This window comes from Sceloporus undulatus, unplaced genomic scaffold, assembly GCF_019175285.1.
Source record: "Sceloporus undulatus isolate JIND9_A2432 ecotype Alabama unplaced genomic scaffold, SceUnd_v1.1 scaffold_17, whole genome shotgun sequence".
Taxonomy (NCBI): Eukaryota; Metazoa; Chordata; class Lepidosauria; order Squamata; family Phrynosomatidae; genus Sceloporus; species Sceloporus undulatus.
In genome coordinates, this window is record NW_024802939.1 from 1,679,450 (window position 1) to 1,705,469 (window position 26,020).

At 38.1% G+C, this 26,020-nt stretch overlaps 1 protein-coding gene across 5 annotated transcripts in view; it reads left to right on the forward strand.

Annotated features, from left to right (window-relative positions):
• Positions 1-26,020, forward strand: part of LOC121917413 (zinc finger protein 521) — a 398,352-nt gene that overhangs the window by 27,916 nt on the left and 344,416 nt on the right. For all 5 annotated transcript variants that reach the window (XR_006101026.1, XM_042443354.1, XM_042443355.1 and 2 more), the window contains exons 2-3: positions 2,591-2,647; positions 15,421-15,600. Coding sequence is in view for 4 of the 5 variants with exons in the window: in XM_042443354.1 (XP_042299288.1) it covers positions 2,591-2,647; positions 15,421-15,600 (237 nt within the window). In the remaining variant the exon portion in view is untranslated. The remainder of the gene's footprint in view (positions 1-2,590; positions 2,648-15,420; positions 15,601-26,020) is intronic.

The following is a 26,020-nucleotide window of genomic DNA, read 5'->3' on the forward strand; positions in this document are numbered from 1 at the left end:
TGGTAAAATAAAGTTTTGCTGTTTGGATTCTTTATTTGTGATGTGTGATATTTTCACAGTATCCAGGGATGTGCATGACTGACTCCATAGATGAAGAGCCCATGAATACGGATGGTCAACTGCATAACTCTTCACTAAAATTTGAACAATTTTTGGATTGTTCATTTATTTTGGGAACCACACAAAATCCTAGAAGAAAAAGTAAACACCTTTTCATGAGAAATGCCCTCTCCCTGGCAATATACAGCTGTAGCCAAAGCCTAATGTACACTTAAAATTTGACACACCCACATGAGCACTGTCAACTGTTAACCATGCTTCACTGTAGTGTATGTCAAGAAACAGTTAAAAATAAGTAACTAATCGTTCCCCACAGTTGCCAGTGGGAGAGAAGCAAAGCAGGGAGTTTTCCATCTAACTGAACTTCTGAATATTGTACTCAGCAGGGAAGAAGTGGGATAAATTTTCTTTCAAGTGGGCCTGCTGCAAAGTAAGGCCAGAATATCACTGTTGCCTCTTGTTCTATTCCTGCAAACACACAGCATTTATGTGGAGTGTTCTTCTTAGATATTCCTGCTGTTTGAAATTGTTTTTATGCAGAGTTCACAAGTTTTCTCAGAGTTGACTGAGAAACCAAGACTGGCAGGACTAAGTCTCATCCCAGTTTAATACAGTCTAGGTTCAAGGGACAGTTTTTCACACTTCTGTCTATATGAAGGGATTTCACAGTGTCCCTCTTTCCCATTCATACTATGTTTTGCCATCCAGTGCCAGAAAACAGGCTTATCAGGCAAGCAGCATTTTGTATTATTATTTCTTCTTTCTAGAATGGCATCTAGACTGCTTGGTTTGCCCTAATGGAGTCCATGACCTAATGTCTTCTGCACCCTCCTGATCTGTTAGATGGGCTTGATAGGTTTAGAAAGTTTTATTTGATATTTGCTAGCCAGAAGTTGGCTTGCCAAAAGCACTCCAGCCTTTTTGGACAGATTTGCCTTCCCCAATCCCACTTCAGGTGAGTTGAGAGGGAGTTTCATCTAGGAATCTTCCTGATACAAAATTTGTTACAGACAAATGTATACCAGGCTGTTTCCTTCACACACACACACACACACACACACACACACACACGGTGACTGAACCTTTCCCACCATTCTATCTCCAATCTTTTGCTCCTTGTTTTTGTGACATCTAACTTTTTGCTGTGTGCTACCACTTTTTATAGAAGTTTCTTAGCATTTCTCAAAATGAAATTGTTGACTCTTAATGAGGTCAGAAGTTTGAGAAATGGGTACAAAGAATTGGGATGGGTTCAGAGAGAGGTTTCAGCTTCACTGCTACAAAGCTATACTTGGTTACCACAAGCAGTGATAAGGCCAACATATTTAAATAGAAGTGTGTGTGTGTGTGTGTGTGTGTGTGTGTGTGTGAGTGTGTGTGTGTGTGTGAGAGAGAGAGAATGTGTACATATATCCACAGGCTGCTTGAAATGTGTGTGCTTTGCATTAAGCAGGTTAAAAGGGGGTGCTCATGAGAGCTGCGGTCCCAAAAGGGAAACTCTCTGGCTAGATATTCTTAATTATGTTTGATAATACTCTTGTCATTCACATTCATATTTAGGTTATTCCTCCCCTTCTGCCTTATATGGTTGGTTCCGTAGAACAACTAATATCAGAATACAAGTAAAAGTTATATTAGGTAATAAGGCATAACATATAATGCCTCCATGGAATGTTTTTGGTATCAAATACCTGCTGGTACCACATCCAGCTTGTTAGACTTAAACATCTGACTAAGCAACTGTTTGCATGTTTGCCAAGGATTTGTTTCTATGTCTATCTTGGTTTCAAGACCACTTCCTAATATATGACCAAGGAAACTTAAAATCCCCCAAATTGGAAAACAGGTCCACTTTTTTTCTACTGTTCATTCAAATCAGAATACTAAGTGATTTTTGTTAAGGAGGGTTTTTTGTTTTCAAAAGAGAAAAAGAGAGCAAATGAGAGAAAGAAAGGCAATTCTACTTCACATTTCTCTTTGTCATCATGCCTTCCCTCCCCTACAAATTGCTCCAGAGCCCAACTCAGATGCTACAGCCAAATGTAAATTGTAGGAATAGTTGCAGTGCAACTGATCATTACTCAGCCAAAATGGAAGGCTTGCTGGAATTGACAGTTCTGCAGTCAAGATAAAGAGAGCTGTGCACTAGGCAGACAATTTTAATGCACAAAACTCTAAAATATTTTTCTTGGCAATTTAAAAATCACTGAAGAATTTAAGGAAGTACACATACCTGATGTCTACAGTGTTAAGAGTTTTCAACACAGGATACTGTTTATACTGGTTACCATTTCTGATGCTTGAATTTTCTTACTATCAACAATATTTTTTTGGAGTTGTCTATAAAGCCACTTAGTTTAAATTGTTATATTGTGAGTCAGGCAGGCAGCTAGGCAGAATTTGCCTTTACCATGAAGAGGGGACATTGTTGGCCTTAAAAACAAAGTAGTGAATGATGTGTGTGCATGGAATACCTTACAGCACTCATCTAACATTATTTTTGTTTGTTTGTTTTATTTTTCCCTGACAGTAGAAGAAAATGAATTAGAGGACCAGGGAAGTGTAGGACAGTCAGCTGCACAGACAGGTAAATGTCACATTCCTAGATTTCCTTTTACCTTAAAACTATCCTTTCATTCCTGGAGTTATATAGAAACCCAATCAAACCTCTCATCAGTTTCTCTCTTTTCTCCCAACCTCCTCACGCTCACTCATCATGACTTCAGTATGATGGATAAATGACAGTCGTGAGGATGCATGGATCTTTATTTGCAAACCCATCTAACTGTTTAGATCTAACAAGGATTTTAGAACAAATCTTACATATGAAAGTGCTGTTGTGCTTGTGAGCCAGGTTTGTGTGCAACTAAAGATTTATTTAATTAAATATTTTGGCAATCCACTTTCATGCCACCTGTGCTATGTACCACTACCCTTCCTTTACGCATGCAATAGAGACAGCAAAATATTTTGTAAACTTGAACATTAAAAAATAAAACTCCTGTAGTAGTTTAATACATGAAAAGCTGAAAGAGACTCTGCAGTCTAGTAGCTTTCATAAATTAGCAGATACTTTAAATCTTAATCCACTGAATTTGTTAGCAGCTACTGATCCCTACATTTAAATCACTGTGAGTTTTGTTGCTAAATCTTTACTTCAACCAGAAAGATTTTAGGTTAGAAACCTGACCTGTTCATTATAATGAACAGCTATAAGGGGGTTAATAGCATGTTTGTTACAATGACTCTCTTTTGTTACTTGTTTCTCCTATGGGAAAATACATAGTTTCTATACTTTAATGAATGATTAAGTCTTTTAATTTGTTTGATTACTCATTATGAAAAACTGTATTTAAATAGTCTTTGTTCGGTGAAATCATTGTGTTGTGTTCTGTTTTGCTGTTTGTTTATGGATCTTCTTTGAAAGTCTCAAGAAATCTTAAAGGAGGGACTTTGCTTTTATCAACTGTGGATTCCTTAGACTGAAGAAGCCAAGCATTTTATCACAACTAATGTACAAGAGTGCTTCCTTTATGAAGTGTCTAATAATTGTGAAAATGTATTATATGTGACAAATTACTTAGTAATACAATTCCCTCCTCCCCCCCAAGTTAACTTAGATGTTCTTCATTATTATTGTGTTGCCTAAGGGGCTATACAGACTGGCACTAAACACCGGTATTGGGCTGGAGTGGGGATGTGGCAACCGTATGCCAGCCACCCCGACACCTCCCCAATGCCAGTGTCACACTGAACACCTGACTGCATGGTGGACCGTGTCACGCCGTTTCTTTGGCACAGCGTTTAGATGCACTGCACCAAAGAATCAGCGGAAAACCATTATCACCACAGCAAGGATGGCTTTTTGCTATTTTAAAAAGGAACAGCATTTTGCTGGCCTTTTTGGGATCATAAAATTTCTGGATTGGGGCCATGGCATGCGGTTATTGCAGCCCCAGTCCAATGCTGAAAGGGACAGTGGGATGCCACTCCTTTGGGGCTGTCTGTACAGCCCTACATTTCTGGTAAACCATGTATGTTCTATTTTACTCCTTTACTAGCCCAAGCAGGGCATAGAGTACTAATTGTTTAACAACATGTGGAATTTCTTCTAGTTTTCCTGGGAATGTCTATAACTAGTTGGGAAAAAAAATAAAATTCCATGCATATTTCTGTTTGAAGGAAAGTAGTGACTAGAAAATAAATTATGAGGAAATGAATATATTTTTCCAGAATGTTTGACCTGCTTTGTTGCTTCATCACTTGTAAAGGAGATTTGTAGTAAACCCATCTCATCACTCTGCTTTTCTGTTAAATCCCAATGTATAATTAAGTGATTGACACGCTTGAATAATATATTTTTGGGACACTTTAAGCATTTATTAGAAGAAAAGCAAGGCGTAGCTGTACAAGACACAAACACAAACACACACAAAATGTTTTTGTTTTAATTTCCCAGTGCTTTTTTGTGACACCAAAATGAATAGTGTTCAGTATTTCAGTGCTTTTAGAAATATCATAAATACTATTTTCTTCTGTGAAAAAACTAAATTATTTCGATCCCTTCCACATTGCCATTGCACCAGAAAAGATCCTAGATGTCAGGTTTTTCACTAATAAAGAAATAATGTTGAGCACTTGATTGCTGTCTGTTTTGCTTATTATATTTCATAGCTTATATACCAGCTTAAGTATTATAGTATATCAGACACAGTAATGCCATATTGATGGTATTACAGGCATAATATACTCAACTTTTTGTCTAGATTAGGCAAAAGGATGGTTATAATATTCTCCATCCCCTTTCTTTTGGAAGATTTCTCTCTTCTATGGTTTGCTTTTACAATTGTTGTTGTTGTTGTTGTTGTTGTGCCTTCATGTCATTTCTGACTTATGGAGACTCTAAGGCTAATTGATCATAGAGTTTTCATGGCAAGATTTGTTTAGCAAGGATTTGCCTTTGCCTTTGCGTTCCCCTGAGGCTGAGAAAGCATGACTTCCTCAAGATCACCCAGTGGGATTCCATGGCTGAGCAGGAATTTGAACTCTGGCCTCCAGAGTTTTAGTCCAGTGCTCAAACCACTACGCCATGCTGGCTCTCATTAACTATGGTATAGGGTTATCTCTGCAATAGCACAATCCAGTATTGTCCTTATAACCAGAGTGAAATCCAGTTTTATAAATGAAGTTGCAATTTGTGGTTATATGAGCATCTGATTAGTTTTATCAAGAACAAAAATGGAATGTTTTAAATATAGTATGATCCCTTTATCCATGGGAATACATTCTCAGACTTACTGCAAATAGCAACAGCTGCAAATAATGGTGAACCCTATATTTCCCCTGGAGGTTAACCATGGAGGGCATCCAGATGTCTAGAGACACCTTTACCCCCTAGATGCAGGTAAGTAAAACTGTGATTACTAGTCTTGTGGATACGGGGATTGTACTGTACACAAACCACAGTCAGTACTGATGTAGATATAATGCTGTACCACGATGAAGGATGATCATGATCAGAAAAGGAGAAAACCTGTTCAGGCTTCAAACTGGAAAGGTTGGTGGAACTTTCTAACAAAATAAGAACATTTCTGAGGACTGTCACCTCAAAATCAGATTTTTCTTCATCTTGAACACAAGGCAAACCATAGCCAAACTTTTTTCTTTTAAATTGCTCATATGAGAGTGTCACCTGTTAATGCTCCTTTAGCCACGCCGGTTTTGGACTGGGAGGGCACCTGAAAAGAGTTAGTACATCTGTATCCAGTGATAAATTTACTAGTTCTATGTTTCTTTTTGAGAGTGGCAAAAAAAAAGAAAGAAAGAAAGAAAGAAAGAAAGAAAGAACTTTCAGACTTCAAGCTGATACAGAAAACTTTACAGCAGTTTCACACATGAGGGTAGCATACGAAACTCCATACATGCTGCTACAAGTTTTTCTAGTAATAGTTTGTATCAAAGCTCTAGCTCTTTCCATTAAATGTGCTTTTTATGGAGTACCAAGTTATAAATGTAGTGCAGCTACGGCATATTAATCTTACTGCAGAGATTTAATGAGGCAGTTGTTTTGCGATGGACACTATTGGGAGCAGACAGCGACAGAGTTTTACTTCACCGCTGAACTGCAGAAATATTCCTTTCCTGGCCATAATTATAACCACATGATCTCTTAGTTTTCCTTTCTTTTGCCAGCACTTTTCCATGCAGAAGTAGCTTGGAAGGAGGTCCATTAAAACGCAGTCAAATGTACTGGAAACTGGGCTATTTTCCTGGTTAGTTTGACATTTTAGGCTCTTGATCAGCTATGGATCCTTGTTGCGTAGAGAGAAATATGCAGGATGAGTTTCAAGCATACAAAGTGTCTTTGCCAGTCTGCTGAAATGGCTTTTAGATATTTATTACTTTTTAAAAACTTGACTTTTATATAGGTTATAAAAAGTAAATGTGGTGAAACCTAATTTTAACATGGACAGAATAGAATTTCTGCTGTTGGCCCTAAACCAATCTCTTACTGGAAATTAATTGAAGTCCATGGGTTTATTGCTGCTAACTCTTTTAAGCCTTTGCAGTTTCTCATTTTCCTCCAAAGTTGCAGTTTTATTAGACCAAGTTATAGCAGTAACATCCCTCATGAGGAGAGGGAGAGGGGGAGAAAGCCACCTGCCAGGACACAAAATTATGGGGAAAATATACTACTTAAATTTCCATTTATAAATAATGTTGAGCATAATCAGGAACAGAAAAACAGCAGTTCATTTATGTACTATATTAATAGCTGGAATTTATTTTAGAGCCAAATCTACTCTTTTTTTCATTAGGTAATTTTATAAAGGATATCTTGCAGAAGGGGTGATAATGTACAGACTTGCTGATACTCTTGCTGGTGCTCTGAGGAGAGCAGTGAGTTTCATATTGCAAGATGGATTATATTATCGTTCGAGACACTAAGGCCTAATTCCGATTTCTAAAGTAGAGCTATTGAATCAAATAGAATTTACCGAAGTATTAACCTACCCTTCAGTAACTGAGTCAGGATGGGACTACTCTAGAGGAGACTAGCAACTGAAGATAGATTTAAACTTCCAGCTCATGCTGGAATTCCATGAAAGACTATCCATGAACAGGAATAGATTTCCAAGAGTATATTACCTACCCACATTGTGAATGCAAGGGCATTCTGATAAGGCATGCATTCACACATATGTTACATCTTATTTGATCCCATCTTCCTACTTCCAGAGATCAGCCAGAACAGAACTGTACCTGTACAGCATGCTTGTCCTTTGGAAAGTAGGGTGGAGTGAGCTCCTTACAGGTATCTCATGCTACTGATCATTTGCTCAACAGCAGGGGAAATTGCAGTGCCACAGATCTCAGGCATTTCCTATCTAGGCTAGTAGTTATTAATGAAAAATAACATTTCATAAGTATGGCTCTTTCAGATTTAGAGCCATTGACTTTGGTGATAGGATTAGTTGGCATTTATAGATTAGAAGCATATGTGACTTTAGGTAATAACATTTGCATTTGCAAAGTTTAGAAGTATAGTTCAAAAATGCAACACACCTTTTTTGACATGTTACTCAAGAGTAGGGACTAACATGTTGTTGATGCATTATTTTTAGTACAGTGAGATGCACATTATTAATGCATTACTAATGTAGCACAGTAGTAATGCATTAGTCTCAATGCACAAAGTAATGGGGGTGTTTACTAAGATTTGTCTTAAATCACTCACTGGTAATGTTTCTGAAATAATGAATAGATCTCTCTTCTCATACAAAAATTCAAATGTTATCACTGTTGCTATCGAAATACTTAAATGTAATAAGTAACATCATTATGCATAGTGTGTTAACTCCAAGCACTGGATATGTGATGGTAGATGGAGAACATAAGGCAACTAGACAAGCCATACCCTTCACCTTAGCATCATTAACTACGATAGCCTGCCAGTGCAAGATAGAAGACAGGACACATGAGATGTCTGGAACATTCAAGTTGGTGATGTGTGTACATTTATCCATAAGAGAAAGAGAGAAAGGGGAATAAGAGAAAAGAGTAAGCTTTAGCCTGTGTTTTATGTATTCTGTATGGTGCCTGCAAAATCAGAGTAGGAGCATGGCATGTTGCATAGAGATTTGAATTTGGAAATTCAGTTCTTTTTTTAAAAGCCAGTTTCTAGTCTTCATGGTTATAGGTCTGTGTGTCTGTGTGGTGCATGAGCAGAGGTGGAACCATGAGGCCATTTTCTGGTGTAAAAGCTTCCAAAGATGGATGGCAGAGGAGCAGAATTTCCAGTAGGTAGGAGGTGATGAAAAGGCATGATTCATTAGAAAAGACAATAATGCTAGGAAAGGTAGGGGGAAGTAGAAGGACCACACATCAGATTGATAGAGAGATCATGAGCCTGGATTTGCAGAAATTAAGCAGAAAAGTGGAGGATATGGGGCTTGGAGATGTCTCATCCACAGGGTCTCCATGAGTCAGTGTCAACTTCAGGGCAGTTAATAGCAGCAACAAAGGAGGTGAGAATTTTGTTGCCCTCTAGATTTTGTTGGACTGTAACTCCCAGCAGCCCTATCCAGGATATCCTTTGAAAAATTCTGGAACAAGCAATTCAGTATCAGCTGGAGACACAGTTATCACCCCTGAAAAAGATACAAATATGTAAAGCCTATAAGTTTATGGTATATGCCAAAGGTTCATCAAATGCTTGCTGTGATCTTTGCTGTGTATTGTCATTTTTGTTCCCAAAGTGGTGTTTCCTACTATTCAACTGCTTCTAGGTATTTGTAATTTTATTTTATAATGGAGGCATCTTTTCAGGCAAAAAGCAGTAGTGTAAATATATTCATCAAGAGAGGCAGAGCCTGCCACAACTCATTACACTGGGGCTGTGAATGAACCCAGGTCTCACAGGTTTTCCCCCTTCAGAGTTGACCTAAAAACGAACATAGCATTTTGCTAGAGCACACATTCTGAAGTTTCAGGAAGAGGGACTAAGTCGCCTGACTCTTGTCCCAGCAGATTTGTATTTATGAATGCTTAACTGGAGGCAACTCTCCTCTCTCCTCCACAGTAACTCCTATTATGTAATTGAAGGGGGGGGGGGATTCATATGTTAATGGGCAATTTTGTGTGAGATTCTTGTCCTAAGCAGTTTTGCAGTTTTCATATCCTAAGCATTCTGTGTGTGTGTGTGAGAGAGAGATGTTACTGGACTCTTGTTAAGAGCCAACATTCATGAATAATGAGTACGGAGTATTGTTGCATTCCTTTCCCCCCTCTAGCATGCTACTTAAAGCAAAGTCAGACTCTACCCTTATTTTAAAACAAACAGGTCTGTAAACTTTATGTGCAGCATTTAAATAGTCATGTTAAAATTCAGACCCAGTGCCCACATTTCCCTGAGTGCTGTCAGTTTTATGAGATGAAACTGGGAGCTTGAGCTGAACATCTAATAGTATGCATTGTGCACATGCTGCCTTCCAACAAGTGTTTAATGATGTCGGGGTCAGTTTGCAACAGTTAAGACAATTATTTCTTTTCCTCAGCTGCTTACAACATACCGGTATTTTTTATTGCTAGTCTAAGGTAGATGCAGAAAGTGGGAATGTACTTACAAGCAAGTTTTGGATGCAGGCAATGTTTTAAAGGTAGTTTAGAAGGGCTTTCCCTTTTGTTCAGTAGGTGTTGCTTTGGGGCAATGTAAGACCCACATTATACAATACGGAAATTAGCTAGTACACACTTTTATATCACTTCTGTACTTGGAGTGCTCCTTATAAGGGAAGTATACTGATTTTTAAACAAAACCATATACTTCCTTATATGGCCGAGATACTTTTTAAAAACTATTATTTGTATACTGAACTTATATGTATACCTATTGCCAATCACAGCATCCTGCAGTACATAAATAGTCAGCATTTAGCTAGATAAACCTAAGATAGTTTACAAATGATAATGAAGCATTGAGGGTTGTGGCTAGGCTGGTGTTTCCTTACTGCTGGTACAATTGTTGGTTGTTGTTTTTTACTGCGGGCAGAATGTGAGCTTATTTGGTAATGAAAATGCTTTCAATGTCCTGTGGCAGATGTAACTACTATTAACACTTCCCAAAAGAATTAGTAAGAGAGGTTTTGCCTTAAACCCTAACGTGAATTTAACTCCCTGTGGAGATGGCTGAAAAAAATTCATAACACTTTTATAGCTCTTGCCCAAACTCACATACTTCTAAACCATAGTTTGATCGTTCCATGTAGTAGCATTCCAGCCTTATCTGCCTTCCCTCTCATCTAGTAGAAAATCTTAAAAGCTTTTAGAATTTATTTATTAACTTTTATTACAATGATGGATTAATTTGAAAAGCTATGCACATAAGCTTCTAAGGTACAAAACATACTGCAGAAATAATGTAGTTTGAGACTACTTTAACTGCCCTGGCCTAGTGATAAGAAATCCTGGAAACTGTAGTTTACTGTGCCACCAGAGCTCTTTGACAGGGGAGGCTAAGTGCCTCACAAAACTACAGTTCCTAGAATTGCCTAGCATTGAGCCAGAGCAGTTAAAGCAGTGGTTCCCAAATTTTGGTCCCCCAGATGTTTGGGACTTCAGCTCCCAGAATTCCTGGCCATTGGCCAAGCTGGCTGGGGCTTCTGGGAGTTGAAGTCCAAAAACCTGAAGGACCGGAGTTTGGGAATCATTGAAAGCCCAAACTGCATTATTTCTTTCCTGTGGCATCAGGTGAAATCTTGCATAATTTTTAAGTTACTCTTAATGTCTACTGAAGCTTAGACCAGGATCTCTTTTTCCTGTTCAAAACAAAAGAATACTTTTAAAAATCTTCTCTTCATATTATAAAAATTACTCACTTTTCTAAATCTCACCACAAATTGTATTCCCATTCTATAGTTTTCAGAAAACTTTTGAAAATTGGTTACAACTTCCATGTAACCCAGCAAAATTATTCATCATAATTATTTGCAGAATTCATGTTGAGAAATATTCCCTATTTATTTCTTTTGAGGTCATTTTGACCCCCAGTTTTGAAATCTTCCCACAGTGCTTCATATCAGTTGATGAACATACATACATTTATTTATTTATTTATTTCCAGGATTTATATCCTGTCTTTCTCCCACAATGGGATTCAAGGCCGGTTACAATATATTAATTAGTGCCACTCAGGAGAAGATGTCCAGTAAGGAAGGTGATAAAATTCTGTTTCTGAGAATCTAGCAAATCCCAGATTGTGTCACTAGTACATAATGAAGTATCACAGCACCTTGAAATCTGGACCAGACAGTATTTATTTATTTATTTATTTATTTATTTAAACATCTATATTCCATTCTCTTTTTCTTAAGATCACAGGGCTGCATATAACATGATCAGTTCAAACTAATATCAGTCACAAAATTATTTTCAGAAACTAAACACATATTAAACCAATTTTACAAGTTAAAAATAAGTCAGATAAAAACAAGTTGAAATACCTTCCTTGTGCCCTGGTTTATTCCCCCCCTTCTGTTTCTGTATAGCACACATTCATTTTGCCACCATTTACATTCATCCCCCCATCTTTGCATTCACTAAATCCAGTTAAAAATACCTATTTTATTTAGAAGCTGAAGAGTCCATGATGGTGCGAAGAACTCAGAATATGTGTTTTTCTAATAAATGTCATAGAATCATAGAATCGTAGAGTTGGAAGAGACCGCAAAGGCCATCCAGCCCAACCCCCTGCCATGCAGGAAATCTTGAGTATAGAGTTGATTAAACCTTGACATAGAATATTTATAGTGCACTGATACCATCCCATTAAAATCCTAGGGTTTGTACTGTAAATATATAATGCCCCTAGAATACTCATTTTGAGAGAGAAAAATCTCCTAGTTCTGGAAAGTGCACTAGAGCTCTCTAGCAGAGATGTTGAAGCACTTTACCAAACTACATATACTATAATTCCATAAAATGGACCCGTGATTGTTAAAATAGTATCAGACTGTTATAAACTGTTTAGTACAGATGTACCTGAGAGCCAGTGTGGTGTAGTGGTTGAGTATTGGACTATGACTCTGTGAGACCAGAGTTCGAATCCTGGCTTGGCTGTGAAAATGCACTGGGTGACCTTGGGCAAGTCACACTTTCTCAGCCTCAGAGGATGACAATGGCAAACTCCCTCTGAAGAAACTTACCAAGAAAACACCATGATAGGGTCACCATGATAGGGTTGCCTTAGAGTTGCCATAAGTCAGAAATGACTTGAAGGCACACAACAACAAATAGGCTGATGTACTGTTTGTTAGTCTCAGCAAAAATAGACCTATCTGTTTGTGAATGGTGAGTTAACATGTACGTAATTCCCACAGACTGAATGGTTCTATTCTAGGGAGGACTAACAGCAGGATATATGCCATAGTTTGGTTAACACCAGAGGCTATCTCAGAATTTATATCTTTATCTGTTGCGGACACCAAAAGCAAGAGCAAATGATTTCTGTGCAGCTAGATTGCTTTGCCGGAAAAGGAAGGTTCTCAGTGAAGATGTAATTATGTTATTTGTAAACTGTAATACCAAGAAAACTATATTTTTATAGTTTTCTTGGAATACTTTTGAGCTCAAACACATTTTTTTCTGGCATTAAAAGTTTAAGATATTGAAGCTGCCCTGATGGGTGATAGCATACTCAGACACACTCATAAGGCTTACTATATGATGCCAGCCAAATAGACTATCTGTACCAAAGATGGATTTCTCCTATTGACAGCATATGCACTTTGTACACTTAACCAAGTTTTTGTACCTTCACACCCATTATTGATAATCATTTGTTTGTTGTTGTGTGTGATCAAGTCATTTCTGTCTTGTGGTAACCCTAAGGCAACCCTATCATGCGGTTTTCTTGGCAAGATTGGTTCAGAGGAGGTTGCCTTGCCCAAGGTGGGTTTCATGGCTGAGCTGGGAATTGAATCTTGTTCTCCAGAGTCATAGTCCAACACGCAAACCACTATTCCATGCTGGCTCCATTGACTATGGAGATTATCACACAGGGTGAGGAGGGATTGCTCTCATCTTTATCGTGTCCACGCGTATCCCGCCCTCCCATCAGTAGCACCCACCATTGTATTAATGGGAGTTTCTGTTAATACAAAGTGACAGGACCATGCCACTTCAGTGACCGGAGAAGGATAGGATAAGCATGACATCATTTGATAATCTTATGATCATGCAACGAGGACGACTGAAGGATGGTATAAGAACAGATGTCATCTGATAATCTTCACCTTGTTGCACCATAAGGATGGGGTAAGGATGGGGACATTCCATTCTTTACCCCTTGTGATCATCTCCTATCATGCACTTACTTATACCAAACATACAGATTTTGTACATCTCTTTCACACTTTCTTATAACCCTGCCTTCTGAATATATATCTTTAGTGAATGATATTCTTACACAGAGATGCACCTATTTAGTCAGTCTGTTCATGCTGCCTCTCACAGAAGAATCACCACAGTTTACATGCCTCTTTCATGGATGATGCCTTTGTGTTATTGAGTTTTAAGGAACAAACAGATGTGCCTGCAAAAGGGGGGGGGGAAGCAACAGAATTTGGAAAATTAACCTTAGGAGGCACAACTCCAGGACCCTCCCAGCAAACATGGCAATGCTGTCTGTCAGATTCTGAAAGCTGTAGTCCAACAAAGTAATTTTTCAAGCACTGGGAAGGACCCTTTCATATTTAAATCATACTTGACAGAGATTGTTCAACTACTTGAGATCACTTTGCAGTCAGGAAAAAGACATGTTTGGCATTCACCCCAGGACTGGTTTGTTCCAGGCTCTCCCCCTCCACCAACCCTCTTTTCAACCAGGCTCAAGTCATCTTTTGCTTCAGAGAAGATGGGAAATTTCCAGTAGCTAGAAGGTGCTTAAATCAGCTGCCATTGTGTGTGTGTGTGTGCATGACCCTGGCCCCCACTTCTGGAAGGCTAGTGGATATATGCAACCCCTGGTGTCCAAAAAATATTCTAGGGTGCTGATAATTTCATTTCCTCTGCATGTGAACAAAATTGTAGAGATAAGCTACTTTTCCTGCATTATGTCTTCAAATATTTTTAAGACAAGGATAATTTTCTGAAAGTGGCATTAGAAATTAATTGCATAAATTGTCATACCAGTTTTCCATGTACAAAGCCCCTCCATATCCACAGATTTAACAACAGCTTGAAAATAGCCCAAAATATATAAATTCCAATAAGCAAATCTTGATTTTGCTATGTTATATAATGAACATAATTTTACAGCACGCTTGTATTTAATGGAACTTGAGCATCCCTGGATTTTGCTATCCATGGGAGGTCTAGGAACCAAACCCCAGTGGATACCAAAGGCCAACTGTATGGGATGATGTCTGGTTTCTGCATTGCAGAAGGGATTTGTGACGACTAGTTGCAATAATTCAGAACTTCTTATTTGGCTCATTATTACTGTCCTGGAATTAGAATTAGATTATCTGTTTGATCCACACTACATTGGATAAGATGTATAATAATAAAAAATGGCCTCTGGGGTTAACTATCCTCTGCAGGTTAATACTTCTTTGCTTAATTAGCAGACAAGTTGTTTTTTAAGTACTTTTAGAACTTCTGATTTTTCTGGTATAGGGTTTTTTAAATTTCTTAACAACTGATCATTGGGGTGTTTCATGAAGTGAGACAATTTTAGTCTCTTGGTGATTGAGTAGTTTTTAGCTTTAAAATAAAAATAGTGAAAACAAAATCTCCTAAATTTATTTACCTTTTTGTGTTAGTTTGTAGTGAATTTTGAAATGAATTTATTCTTTTAAATTATTCAATAGATTAAAAGCTCCCAACAATTGTGTTAAATTTGTAAAGATTATCTGTAATGAATAGAAGTGTTGCTTTTGTATGGGGGAGTTGTTATTTTTGGGTAGGAAAGATGAACAAAGAGATGCTTTCTCTATTTATTGAGAATGCACCAGATCTCATCTGATCTTGAAAGCTAAGCAGGGTTAGCCCTGGCTAATACTCAGATGGGAGGCCACCCATGGATACCAGCCAAAACCAGCTCCAAGTAATCCTTGCCTAAGAAAAACTAATGCAATTAATGAGGTTGTCATAAGTCGACAGGTGATTTGAAGGCACACACTAGCATAATGTTGAATTGCTGCAGTCTTATACCAAAAGTATTTTTCTGTTTTTTAAGTAACTTAAACAACAGCCACAATAGTAGAACTCAATCTTGAATCCTCTTTTTTTAATATATAAAGAAACTTTTAAAAAAAACCCAAAAAACCCAGAAGGGTCATAGTCTTGATTTTCTTTCAGATCTGAACTGTAAACTAGAAGACAAGACAGAAGATGGAGAGTTGATAGAGTGTAAGAAAAGACCGGAAGAAGGGGAGGAGTTAGAAGAAGAAGCTGTGCACAGCTGTGACAGCTGCCTCCAGGTGTTTGAGTCACTGAGTGATATCACAGAGCACAAGATCAATCAATGTCAACTGACAGGTAAACAATACTTATCACTTTGTGTCTCGTTACATTGTTCTATTTTTGATTTCAGGTTTCTGCTTCAGAGGTGCTCAACATGTTTCTGTACTGGGTTTTCAGGTGCAACGAAGTAGGGATCATTATTGCAGTCAGTCAAATGCCATTGTACCATCCCTTAATCTGGGCTTTCACATGCCCATCTGTCTTAACAATTTTAGTGATTTTGACCATGGAAATGCTTAGGTGAAGGATGGCTGCTACTTTGGTTCAAAAATGGTTGGCAGTAATTATTGAGTACAAGTGAAAGGGAATGCAGCAGAACATTGCACCAGTAATTCTGGCAGTTCTTCATGAGAAGAGCTACTTCTCCATTTGTGACACTGTAGACAAATATGCTGCATCTCTGTGTAACATTAGGGTCTCTGAGCTAAAGTAATGTATGTATCCAATATTTATTTCATTTCGTTTCATTTATTGTGTTTTTACCCCATTGTTCAGAAATGCACTCAGAGCGGTTTACAAATTCGTAGTAAGACATTTTCCTGCCTTCAGGCTTACAATCTAACAACACAACACACAAGGCAAAGGAATGGCAGTGGGGAGTGGATTTTCTTGGTTGGTTTTCTGAGTGATGTTTGAGACTGGCATAACTGAATGCATTTCTGAATGCACATTTAACGGAAGAATATGTGAATGAAGAAAGGACCCAGCACAAGTAACTCTTTGTGGCACACTTGGATGCATTTGGGTTGTGCTTAAGTACTTAATGCTTTAATGACCCTTTCTGAAAACTCTTTTGGCCTAAGAAACTTGGAAGAATCATGTAAAAGCAAATCAAAGCAGCTCAAATTCTTACAAAACCACCCAAGAACTCTAGCTGAAAAGAATTCTGTATCAAGTAGTTTCTAGAAGATGAGAATACTTGAATTTATGAGATCAGAGTAATTTTTGAAACAGTTAAAATACATTTTTTTCCTGGCTCAGCCCTGGCAACAGACCATGATTAAATCAAGCCTATGTATTACAATTAAGTGTTTTTACTCTTTTTTATGTAATTGTTTCTTCATTCTTCTGTGAAGGTAAGTCAGATTTGATTAAGCTGATAATTTTGGTCTTGAATCTCAGGCGTCTGTAACCTTTTGCAGTTAGCTAACAGAAAGGGTGTACTATATGGGATCAAGTGCCTTTGAAATTAAGAGATACATCCCACCTTTTATTATGTATGGCACTTATTCTGTAGGTACAGTCTGCCCTCCTTCTCCAGAGATTCTTTATTCACAGACTCAAAGCATCCACAGCTTGAATATATTATTATTATTATTATTATTATTATTATTATTATTATTATTATTATTTTCTTATATCCCGCCTTTCTCCCAATATAGGGATTCATGGTATATGTATGTATATCTCTAAATAGAAAAGCTTGGTTTCATCATTTTATATAAGGGACACAATTTTAATATTCATTGTATTTAATGCAACTTTATGAAAATTTTGGTAGCCATGGGGGGTCCTGGAACCAAGCCCCAATGGATACCAAGGGCCCACTGTAAACCAACTAATTCAAGAGGTGCATGGAAGCCCTTAGCTCAGTAGCAGTGCAAGCAACAAATCTCAGGTCAACAGAGAGTCTGCTCTCCATACAGAAAGTGTCTATTCATATCCTAGTATTCCCAGTTTAAATGAGATGTAGGAGGACAGGACAGGGAAAAGATGCTTCCTTAGACATTGGAGACTGACCCCCACCTTTTGTTGAGAGTGGAGGGCTAGATGGGCGAGTGATGTGATATACTGTCTGATAACACTTTAAGGCATCTTTTATACCTAGAAGTTGGTCCTGTAGCTAATTCATAGTGAACAGAGAAAGAAAAGACACATATTTGAGTCAGAGAGAAGAAATGTGTTGAAATATATTTTTCCAAGTAGAGCAATGAAACATTGTCTGCCTATTTTGTCTGTGTTATCAGTTTAACACCTTCATGTACTTTGCAGTTCATGTATCTGACAAATCACTAGTGTATGTTGAGAGATATACTTTCTCTCTCTCTATTTTTCTCATATTCTTGCTTTTTTTATTAATCAAGAATATTGTATCCATGATTGGCAAAACTTTATGCTTTGCAGTAGCACAAAGATCACTGCCTCCATTTTTCATTGGCTGCCCCTCTGAAATCCCCTAACATATCTCACCAGAAGCTGGGTGTTGAGTTGAGTGACTGTAAGCAGCATGAACTGAAGATCGCACAACTGGGGAACTGAAGCGAAAGGAGAAATTCCTGGAGCACTGCTCCTGATCCACTTCACTCCAGGTCATGCTGGAGGGCAGAACTTGCCATGCTAAATGAGGGTTAAAATGGCTCTGCCACTTGAGTAAATTTTAAAAGACACGTTTTTTCAAAGAAAGGCATTGAGTCCCCTAAAAAGCCCTGTTTTCTACCATTGCTGGAGATAACAGCTATGCTTGATAGTCAGGAATCAAACTATTCAGAATAATGGAGGGGATTTGAAAATTAGTAATAACTCTTCTTTATTATATATTGAAGGTTTAGCATTATGTAAAGAGGATATTTTCTAATTTGCATCTGGAATATTTAAGTTATGTGACTGTTTTTATTATTGACCATTTTTGCATTAAAATTCTAGCTTGTTTGTTTTGAAGCATAAGTATGAAAACTGTTGCCAAAAATGTGACACTGTTGTGAAAGAGAGTATCTTAGTTTCAGAAGATGCTACACTGTGTTACAAAATATATTTAGCATACTGTTTTGTTACAAGGAGTATGAAATAAATGTCCTATACAGCTTTTCCCCAGCAAACAGTGTAAAATGAATAGATGAAAAACTGGATTTAGAAAATATACTTCAGTCCCAAGTGTTGAGATAAGGTCTTGAGAGTGTAATCCTATTCAGCCATCCTAGTAGTAAGCACTGTTGATTTTACAGGGATCTGCCTGCAAGGTGTTATGCAAAGAAGTGTGGCATAAATTGACTATTAAATCTGTGCCTGCATTCCTATCTTGTTTAGTTCTAAAGTGACAGTCAGTTGTATCACTGTGTTTTGGGTAATAGAAGCCCAGTAGTTCCACATTAATGTGACCCAATCTAAATATAGATTGATGAAATACTACCTAGCCCAACAATATTACTGCTTCTAGCACACATTGATTTTTATGATTTTTTTTTTAAATGGTCATCTTTTCTGATAGCTAAATTTTCTAAGTAAAAGAAAATTTAATGCAGTATAGTTTTAGAAACCTGATTTGAAGACACAGCTAAGGTGTACTTTAGTTCATGTTTAGATATTACTTAAAATCTGTTCTGGAATGCAAGGATCTGGAATGATGGAAGCAGTGCTGACACAGGGCCCAAACAAATGGCCCTTTTAAGCCAGCATCCGGGAAACTTTAGAGTGCAGCATTTAGATGCCAAACATCATGAAGTTTACACACCACACAACACCGGGGCATCATGAAGTTCGCACACACACACACACACACAAAAGTGAGGAAGCACATGCCTGTGCCTTGTTTTTGGTGCTGAAATTTAAACTCTATTCTGCTGCTTCTTGATGAACAGAAGATCTAGGAGGAGTTTTCATCAGGTATAATGCTCCTCTTGGTTGATATTGCCTACAAAGTTTGTGATAGATAGATAAAATTGAAGAAAATGCAAGTTGATCCTCCCTTATTTGGAATTTCAAAATTTGAAATACTCTGAAATCCAAAATTATCCACATGGGTGACTGAGATAGTGACACCTTTTCTATCTGATGTTTCAGTGTACACAACCTTTGTTTCATGCACAAAATTATGAAAAAATATTATGTATAAGATTACCTTGAGATTATGTGTACAATGTGTATATGAACCATAAATGAATTGCAGTGTGCCCGTACACGGTTTTAACCATACATAGAAGGCAAGCCCTGTTTTAAACAATGGTGTGTGTGCCTGCCACATGCATCCTGCCATACTCCCATTGTTTTAAATGAGGCTTGAACATGCATATTTTTCTCTTTACATGGGTGTGTGTGTGTGTCTGGAATGGATCCGCTGTGTATGGGAAGGGCTCCACCTCCCTGTTATCTCATTGTGTATATGCACATATTTCAAACTATGGAGTGGAAAAATCCAAAACACTTCTGATCTCAAGCATTTTCGATAAGGGAGATTCAACCTGTATATCAGTCCACGTATATTACTTGTTTGATAATTGATTTAAATTGGGGTTGGGAAAGTGCACCATGTGGAGTGCATACACTTCCCCAAGACTGTTTTTAGGGCCCCAGACCCACCCTCACCCCTATTTTTATTAGAAAAAAAAAACTTGACTTCTGGGCTTATTGGGGGAAAAGACCTCTCCAGGACCTAAACTATTTGGTTCCAGAGAGGGATGAAGCATGACCAAATGGCTTCCGGAGCCCTCAGGACATTTTTGGGGAGGAGAAGTACAGATTTGGAGGTCTCCAAAACCCCTGGAGCAACCAATGCAGTCCTCTAACAGTTTCTACCCTGATTTTAAATCTGTGATCTAAAGGAAGCTCGTCTTTTAAAATCTTTTGTAAGCCACCTTTAGTCATACAGGTAGAGGGGGTGGAGGAGGATTTAAATCTAAATAATTGATTTAAATTAAATTTCACTGTGATACTTTTTATCTTTTTAAAGTTATAATACAAACTCAGATTCAGTACACTTTGGTAGAGTGTAAATATTTTTATATGGGAAATTATCAAATAGGAAAGCCTCCTTTAATATGATGTGTCAATTGAAAGCATTGATTGAGATTAGATATTAAATGCAAAGCTAGTGTGTTTATGCTTTGATTAATATTAACTAACTTATTCTTTAAGAACTTGCAGTGGGACTTGTACATGAACATCCAGTCCAGGCTGAGACACAGAAATTGCAAACTTGATTTCACAATACTACTTGTATAGAAAAGTTCTCACTAGTTTTGACTTTTCTCCCCCATTTGTTGAGTGGTTCAAGACAGGGCCTTTTCACAACATCATCATACTGCTTCATTTGTTCAATTTTATTGGTACTTCAGAATGTGTTGTCTGCTCACAAACTTCTTTCAATTTTCCATCCTTTTCTACTTCTTCCTTTTTCTCTACCTGGTGGAAAATCTGCCATGGAGAAAAAGATGGAATAGCTGTACTGACCTCTTGTTTCTTGTAGGAGCTGTGTCTGCAAATGCCTGTTGTTTGAGAAAATGATGATTTTGCAGGGCTGTGTGTACAGCATAACCTAAAAATACGATTCTTTGACCAGATTTTGTGCCAAGAACAGCTGAAATCATCAAGCTGTCTAACTGATGTAATGTTGTTTTACCACTGCTAGGAAGGCACTGAGGCCCTGCTCTTGGCCACCTGGGAGTCTCTTTTAGCCATCCATCGGCTTTGTGAAGTTTCATCAGGCATTGACCACACTTTTGAGCATGGTTTCAGAGCCCTAAGACTTGGAATCTTTGACCCTTATCTTCTTTCTCCTTCTCTTTTCTTTTTCTTCTTTCCCCCCCCCTCCTCCTCCTCTTGTAAAGAGAAATGGAAATAGGATCTCTTAGCACAAGCTACTATCAAATTCCATGGTTTTTTCTGTGTTGGTACAAAACCTCAGAATATTTTCAGGATTAATATCCTGTTTTCTCACCATGTTCGTGAAACAGTTACTGACAGGTTGTGTTTATGTGCATTTACACACAGACACACTGGCATGAATCAGTAATAGTAACCTCCTGTGTTTTAAAACAAGAGTTGTATGGCATGTCTTTTGTTAGACACATAACAAAATATTGGGGACACAAGCTGTTGATTATTTTGGCCCACTTAGACACACTGATATCTAGTGACTTCCTTATGAGTGGGGGAGTCAATCCACTCTATATTTTAGTCCAAAAGGTCCCTCCCTCCTCATAGATTCAGCACTTTGGATAGCAGGTCTAGCTTCTGAACTAAAGTCTGTTGTGGGTTTACCATACCACTGAGATGAGAGCTGCCAGCTTCTTCTGCTTAGATGCATAGTACAGAGGTGCAATCACATACATACCACTCATGTAAGTGTGCAAATATATGTAGAGTTAAGAAGTCCAAAAGGCATGACATGCAAAAGGTATCAGTAGGTCTGTTGCACTTATGTGTAGAAGTGTACAAAAGACAATGTTATTACATTTGTTACTTTTTGTCTTGGCCTTTTACTTTACTTCACTTCACTTTTATTGGATACAATTTTTAATCCCTGATGTTGTGTGTCTCTTTTTGCCACTTGATGATGATGATGATGATATTTATTTGTATCGCACCTTCCTTCCTGTAAAAGGACTCAAGGCAGCTAACAGTTTAACAGATAACAATGTACCTGAAGTTGGGGCATTGCCTTTTGCAATGTTAAAATATTTGTCCACCTAACTGTATGTTGTGTCTTCTAATCTGAAGCAGCTTTCTGGGATTTCAAACAATGGGTTTCCATATTGGCTGCTATATATCCCTTGATTTTTTATTTACTTTTTAGCTTGATATACCAGGGTTAAAATCTAGAATTTTCTGCTTGTCAGGCATGTGCTTTGCCCCTGAACTGTAATTCTGACTCCACAAAAAGCGGGCTGTGAAACAGATTAACACAGTAACTCTCCTCAATGTTGGTTTTTTTTCCAGAGTAAGATGAATAAGGCGAGATTCTTTTGCAGACCTGCCCAACTTGACAGTAGATGGGGCCAAAATTAAAATAGGCTGAACTTCTTCAGGCCACACATAGGTTTTAATTAAATACTTATTAATAATTAACAAATTATTATTAATTAATAATAGTGAATATTATTACTATTAATTCCATACTACTATTCCTCTACCCAGCCTTCTCATCAGGAGAAAGCCGAGAGGCAGAGAAGCCTTGCCTGTTCTCTTCCTCCTATTCCCTGACTTCTCTTTAGCAGAAGGCCGACTGATGGAGGAGCCTTGAAGGATGAGTGTTTTCCCTTCTTTTTCCTAAGCAGCCTGGCCTTCTTAGAAGAAAGCAGTGCAGCAGAGGAGCCTTGCAGGGTGAATGTTTGCCTGTCCTCCTCCACTGCCACCACCCAGCCTTCTCCTCAGGAGAAAGCCAGGCAGTGAAGGAGCCTTGAGAGGCGAGCATTTGCCCCTCTTCCTCCTTTGGAGAAAGTTGAGCATCGCTCTTCCTCCTCCACATGGCCCTCTCCTCAGGAGGAGAATGAGTGGCAGAGGACACTTGAAGTTGTTCCACATCCCCAAGGGCCACCTGAAACCCTTTGGCAGGCTGCATGTGACCCCTGGGCCATATGTTGTGCAGACCGGTTCTTTTGGAATGGTGTGGTGGAAATTCCTTTTTGAAATATAAAAACCATAGAAAGATGAAGTCACCTTTGTCAGCCAGAGAGATAGTTTTTAAATAAAGGCTTGGAGTTACTAGAGGAAAGGAATAGTGAGTGCATCTTGACCTAGATGGAAGCTGGCACCAGTAGAAAGACATAACATAAACTACTGAGATAAAGACATTCAGAAGCAAGGTTAACATGAATTCCACTGAATTCCTACAGGAGGGAGTAAGGCGTGATGATGCAGTTTTAATGTATGCATGTATTTCTGTTCTGATTGTAAGAATTCTGTATGTTTAAATTGTAATTAGCCAATCAGGTGTATTGAAGAACCTTCTTTGTCTTGAATAATATAAAAAGAGCCATTTTGTCTTGTTCGGGGTTCTCAGCTTTTGGAACTTGAATTCCACTGAGTTCAATGTTTTCCTTTGTCGACAACTGGAAATAAACTTATGGATTTTCAATTACTAGTCCTCTTGCGAATTCCTTGATCTGCAAATCCTAGAAATCTAAGTTTCCTGAAATTTCTGTTACATATTTGGCGAGCCAGCCAGGAGGCAAGGCAAGCAGGAATTGGCGAAGAGTGGGAGAAATTAACTCCTTCCTGGCTAAATATTTGTTTCTACTATGAGTAGATTCTTATCAATGCCCTACGCGCACTTCAATACTTTTGATTGAAGAGGGATAAGATAAGGATTGGCTCAAGTGGTGGAGTCAGAGTCTAGCCAAGGAGACCACTTAGTAATTTGAAAATTCACTGGGGGGAAAAGGAAAGGGAAAAGTAAAAAAATAGAAGAAGAATCATCTCTTCAGGAACAGGTAAAGTATAAAATATAGGAAAAGTGCACTAAAAAGGGAGCCTCGTTGACCGGTCCAAATCTTTGGATGCGAGTGGGAGAAAGGACCCCCTCCCTGTGTTAGCTGAGCCAGTAGCAAAGGTTCTGCCCAGAGAAGCCTTCTTGCCAAAACTCAGGAACCGGGCCCCTAGGGAACATAAGCAAGGAACTGGGAACTGAAAAGAGGTAGATTGTGGTAAGTATTGTGTAAGTATTGATTGCCAAAGTGTGGAGAAGTATAAGGCACTTGCTCAGTTGTGCTGGGGGTAGTTAATCTACTGATCTCCAAGTGCCAATAAATGGTTTTACCTTTTGTGTGGTGGCAAACCTTTCCCTTCTGTGATGTTTTGTTTTAAATAGCTAGAAGTTAGGTGCTGGTGGAGAGTTGGAGGAGAGCATTGGTCTATTGTGAGTATAAATTATGGTTGTGGTATTTTGTTTCATTCTGTCTGGTTGTGGTGGATGCTCCAGTAAAGACTGTTGAGTTCCAGTAAAGAGTAAAACGTGGGTATATAACGTGTGGAATTTGTCTGCTGATTAGTGTCTGAGATTTGTGGGTTTTGCAATTTGTCCAGTGTTTTCATCCTTTTGTTCCACTCTAAAAGGCTAAAAAGGGTGTTGTTTATGTATTTATTTGTTTTCTTTATGCAAATTAAGCCAAAACATTTCTAGATCTGCCAACATGTATTGGTGGTATTTTGCATCATTATATCTGTAGAAATATAATAAGTTGTATGCTCCACTTAATGATGCTAGATTGGAGTTTAAGTCCCAGTTCTTTCTAGACTCATCTTAATGTATGTGTGGTGCAGAATATTGCTGGATCTTTCACAAAGTTTAGCCTCATATGCAAAGGGGTTTGGAGTACCTTTGAGACTAACTTAGACCCAAAACAGATGGGCCAACAATGCTGGCTTCAGGCCAATACTGGGGTGTGGCGTTCAGATGATGCATGCCTCCAGATCAGTCTGAAGTCATGCTGCATCTCCCTAAGATGGCCCAAACCCAGCCACAAAAGGAGCACAAAAAAGTGCTCCTTGTTGGCAGTCTGTTGCAGACTATAGTGGCAGCTGGCCTCAGGACCGTGGCATCTGGATGGGGAGTGACCTGGGGTAGAGCAGCATCCAAGCTGCCAGTCTGCTTGATCCCTATGAGAAAGAAATAATTTGGAAGCATAAGTTTTTGTAGATGTAAGTCTCAGTTTCAAAGGTGTTACAAGTTCTGTTTGTATACTGATGCATACCAACATGGATATGTCTTTGCGTTCTACCCTTATTAGCCTTTTGCATCTGTGATAGCTGTTGTGTAAACAAAGGGACAAACTTTTAGTTAACTTTATTAGAAGGATGGTTAGTTGATCATCTGCAGAATTTGACAGAACCAAATAAGAAACTAGCAAGATTTTTCCAGAGATCAGTAGTCCATTTCCAAAATGGCTGATGACAGATGAAAACTTTGTTTAAAGAAGTAGAACTTCAGGTTGTTAATTCTTTATTTGGGCTGAAAGGTCACCATCCTTAGTAGGGGATACCACTTGGGAATGGTGTAAATGTAGCAGAGATCTCTGACCTGTTAATAAGCACCAGGAGGAGATAGGGATCATTCAACAATGTGCCCTGGGGGTACGTTTCTTTTAAACTTCAAGTAGTGTAGCTGGAACTGTTCAACTTTTTATTTCTTTCAGTTTTACCTTCAGGGGAAAATTGATCGATTTGGAAATGATTATTCCATAATCTCTGAATCTTTCTTTTTCTACATTGCAGTGGGAACTCCTTGAAGTTTAAAAGCATTGTGTTTCCTCTGTGCAAAGAATGTGTGGGGATAGGAATCTTGTTTAACAGATGGTAGTGGATGCATTTGGAACTGTGACACTCATATTATATTGAGGTTATACATTTTGAATGCAAAAAATATCATTATGGCTAAAGTTGCTTTCTTCCACTCTGTACTAATTTTTGGGATAACCATGCTTATGACAGAACAGAAGTGCAAAAAAGAGTTTGAATAATAATGTGAAAGTATGTGAATGTGAATGACAATGAATTACAATTTATCTAATAATTGTAGCTTCATGAAACAGCAATAGAAACTTTTCCTCTTCCTAGATATTTACCCTACAGTATTAAGTACTTCCAGAAGAAAAGCAAAGGAAAGCTTTTCTTGACTTTCTAGCCATCTTTTATTCAGTTTCTCACTGACTTAAAATGTTTTTATGGATACATGGAATTGCCTCTTTTCCCCAAAAGTTTAATTAGAAAAAAGACTAATTACCTA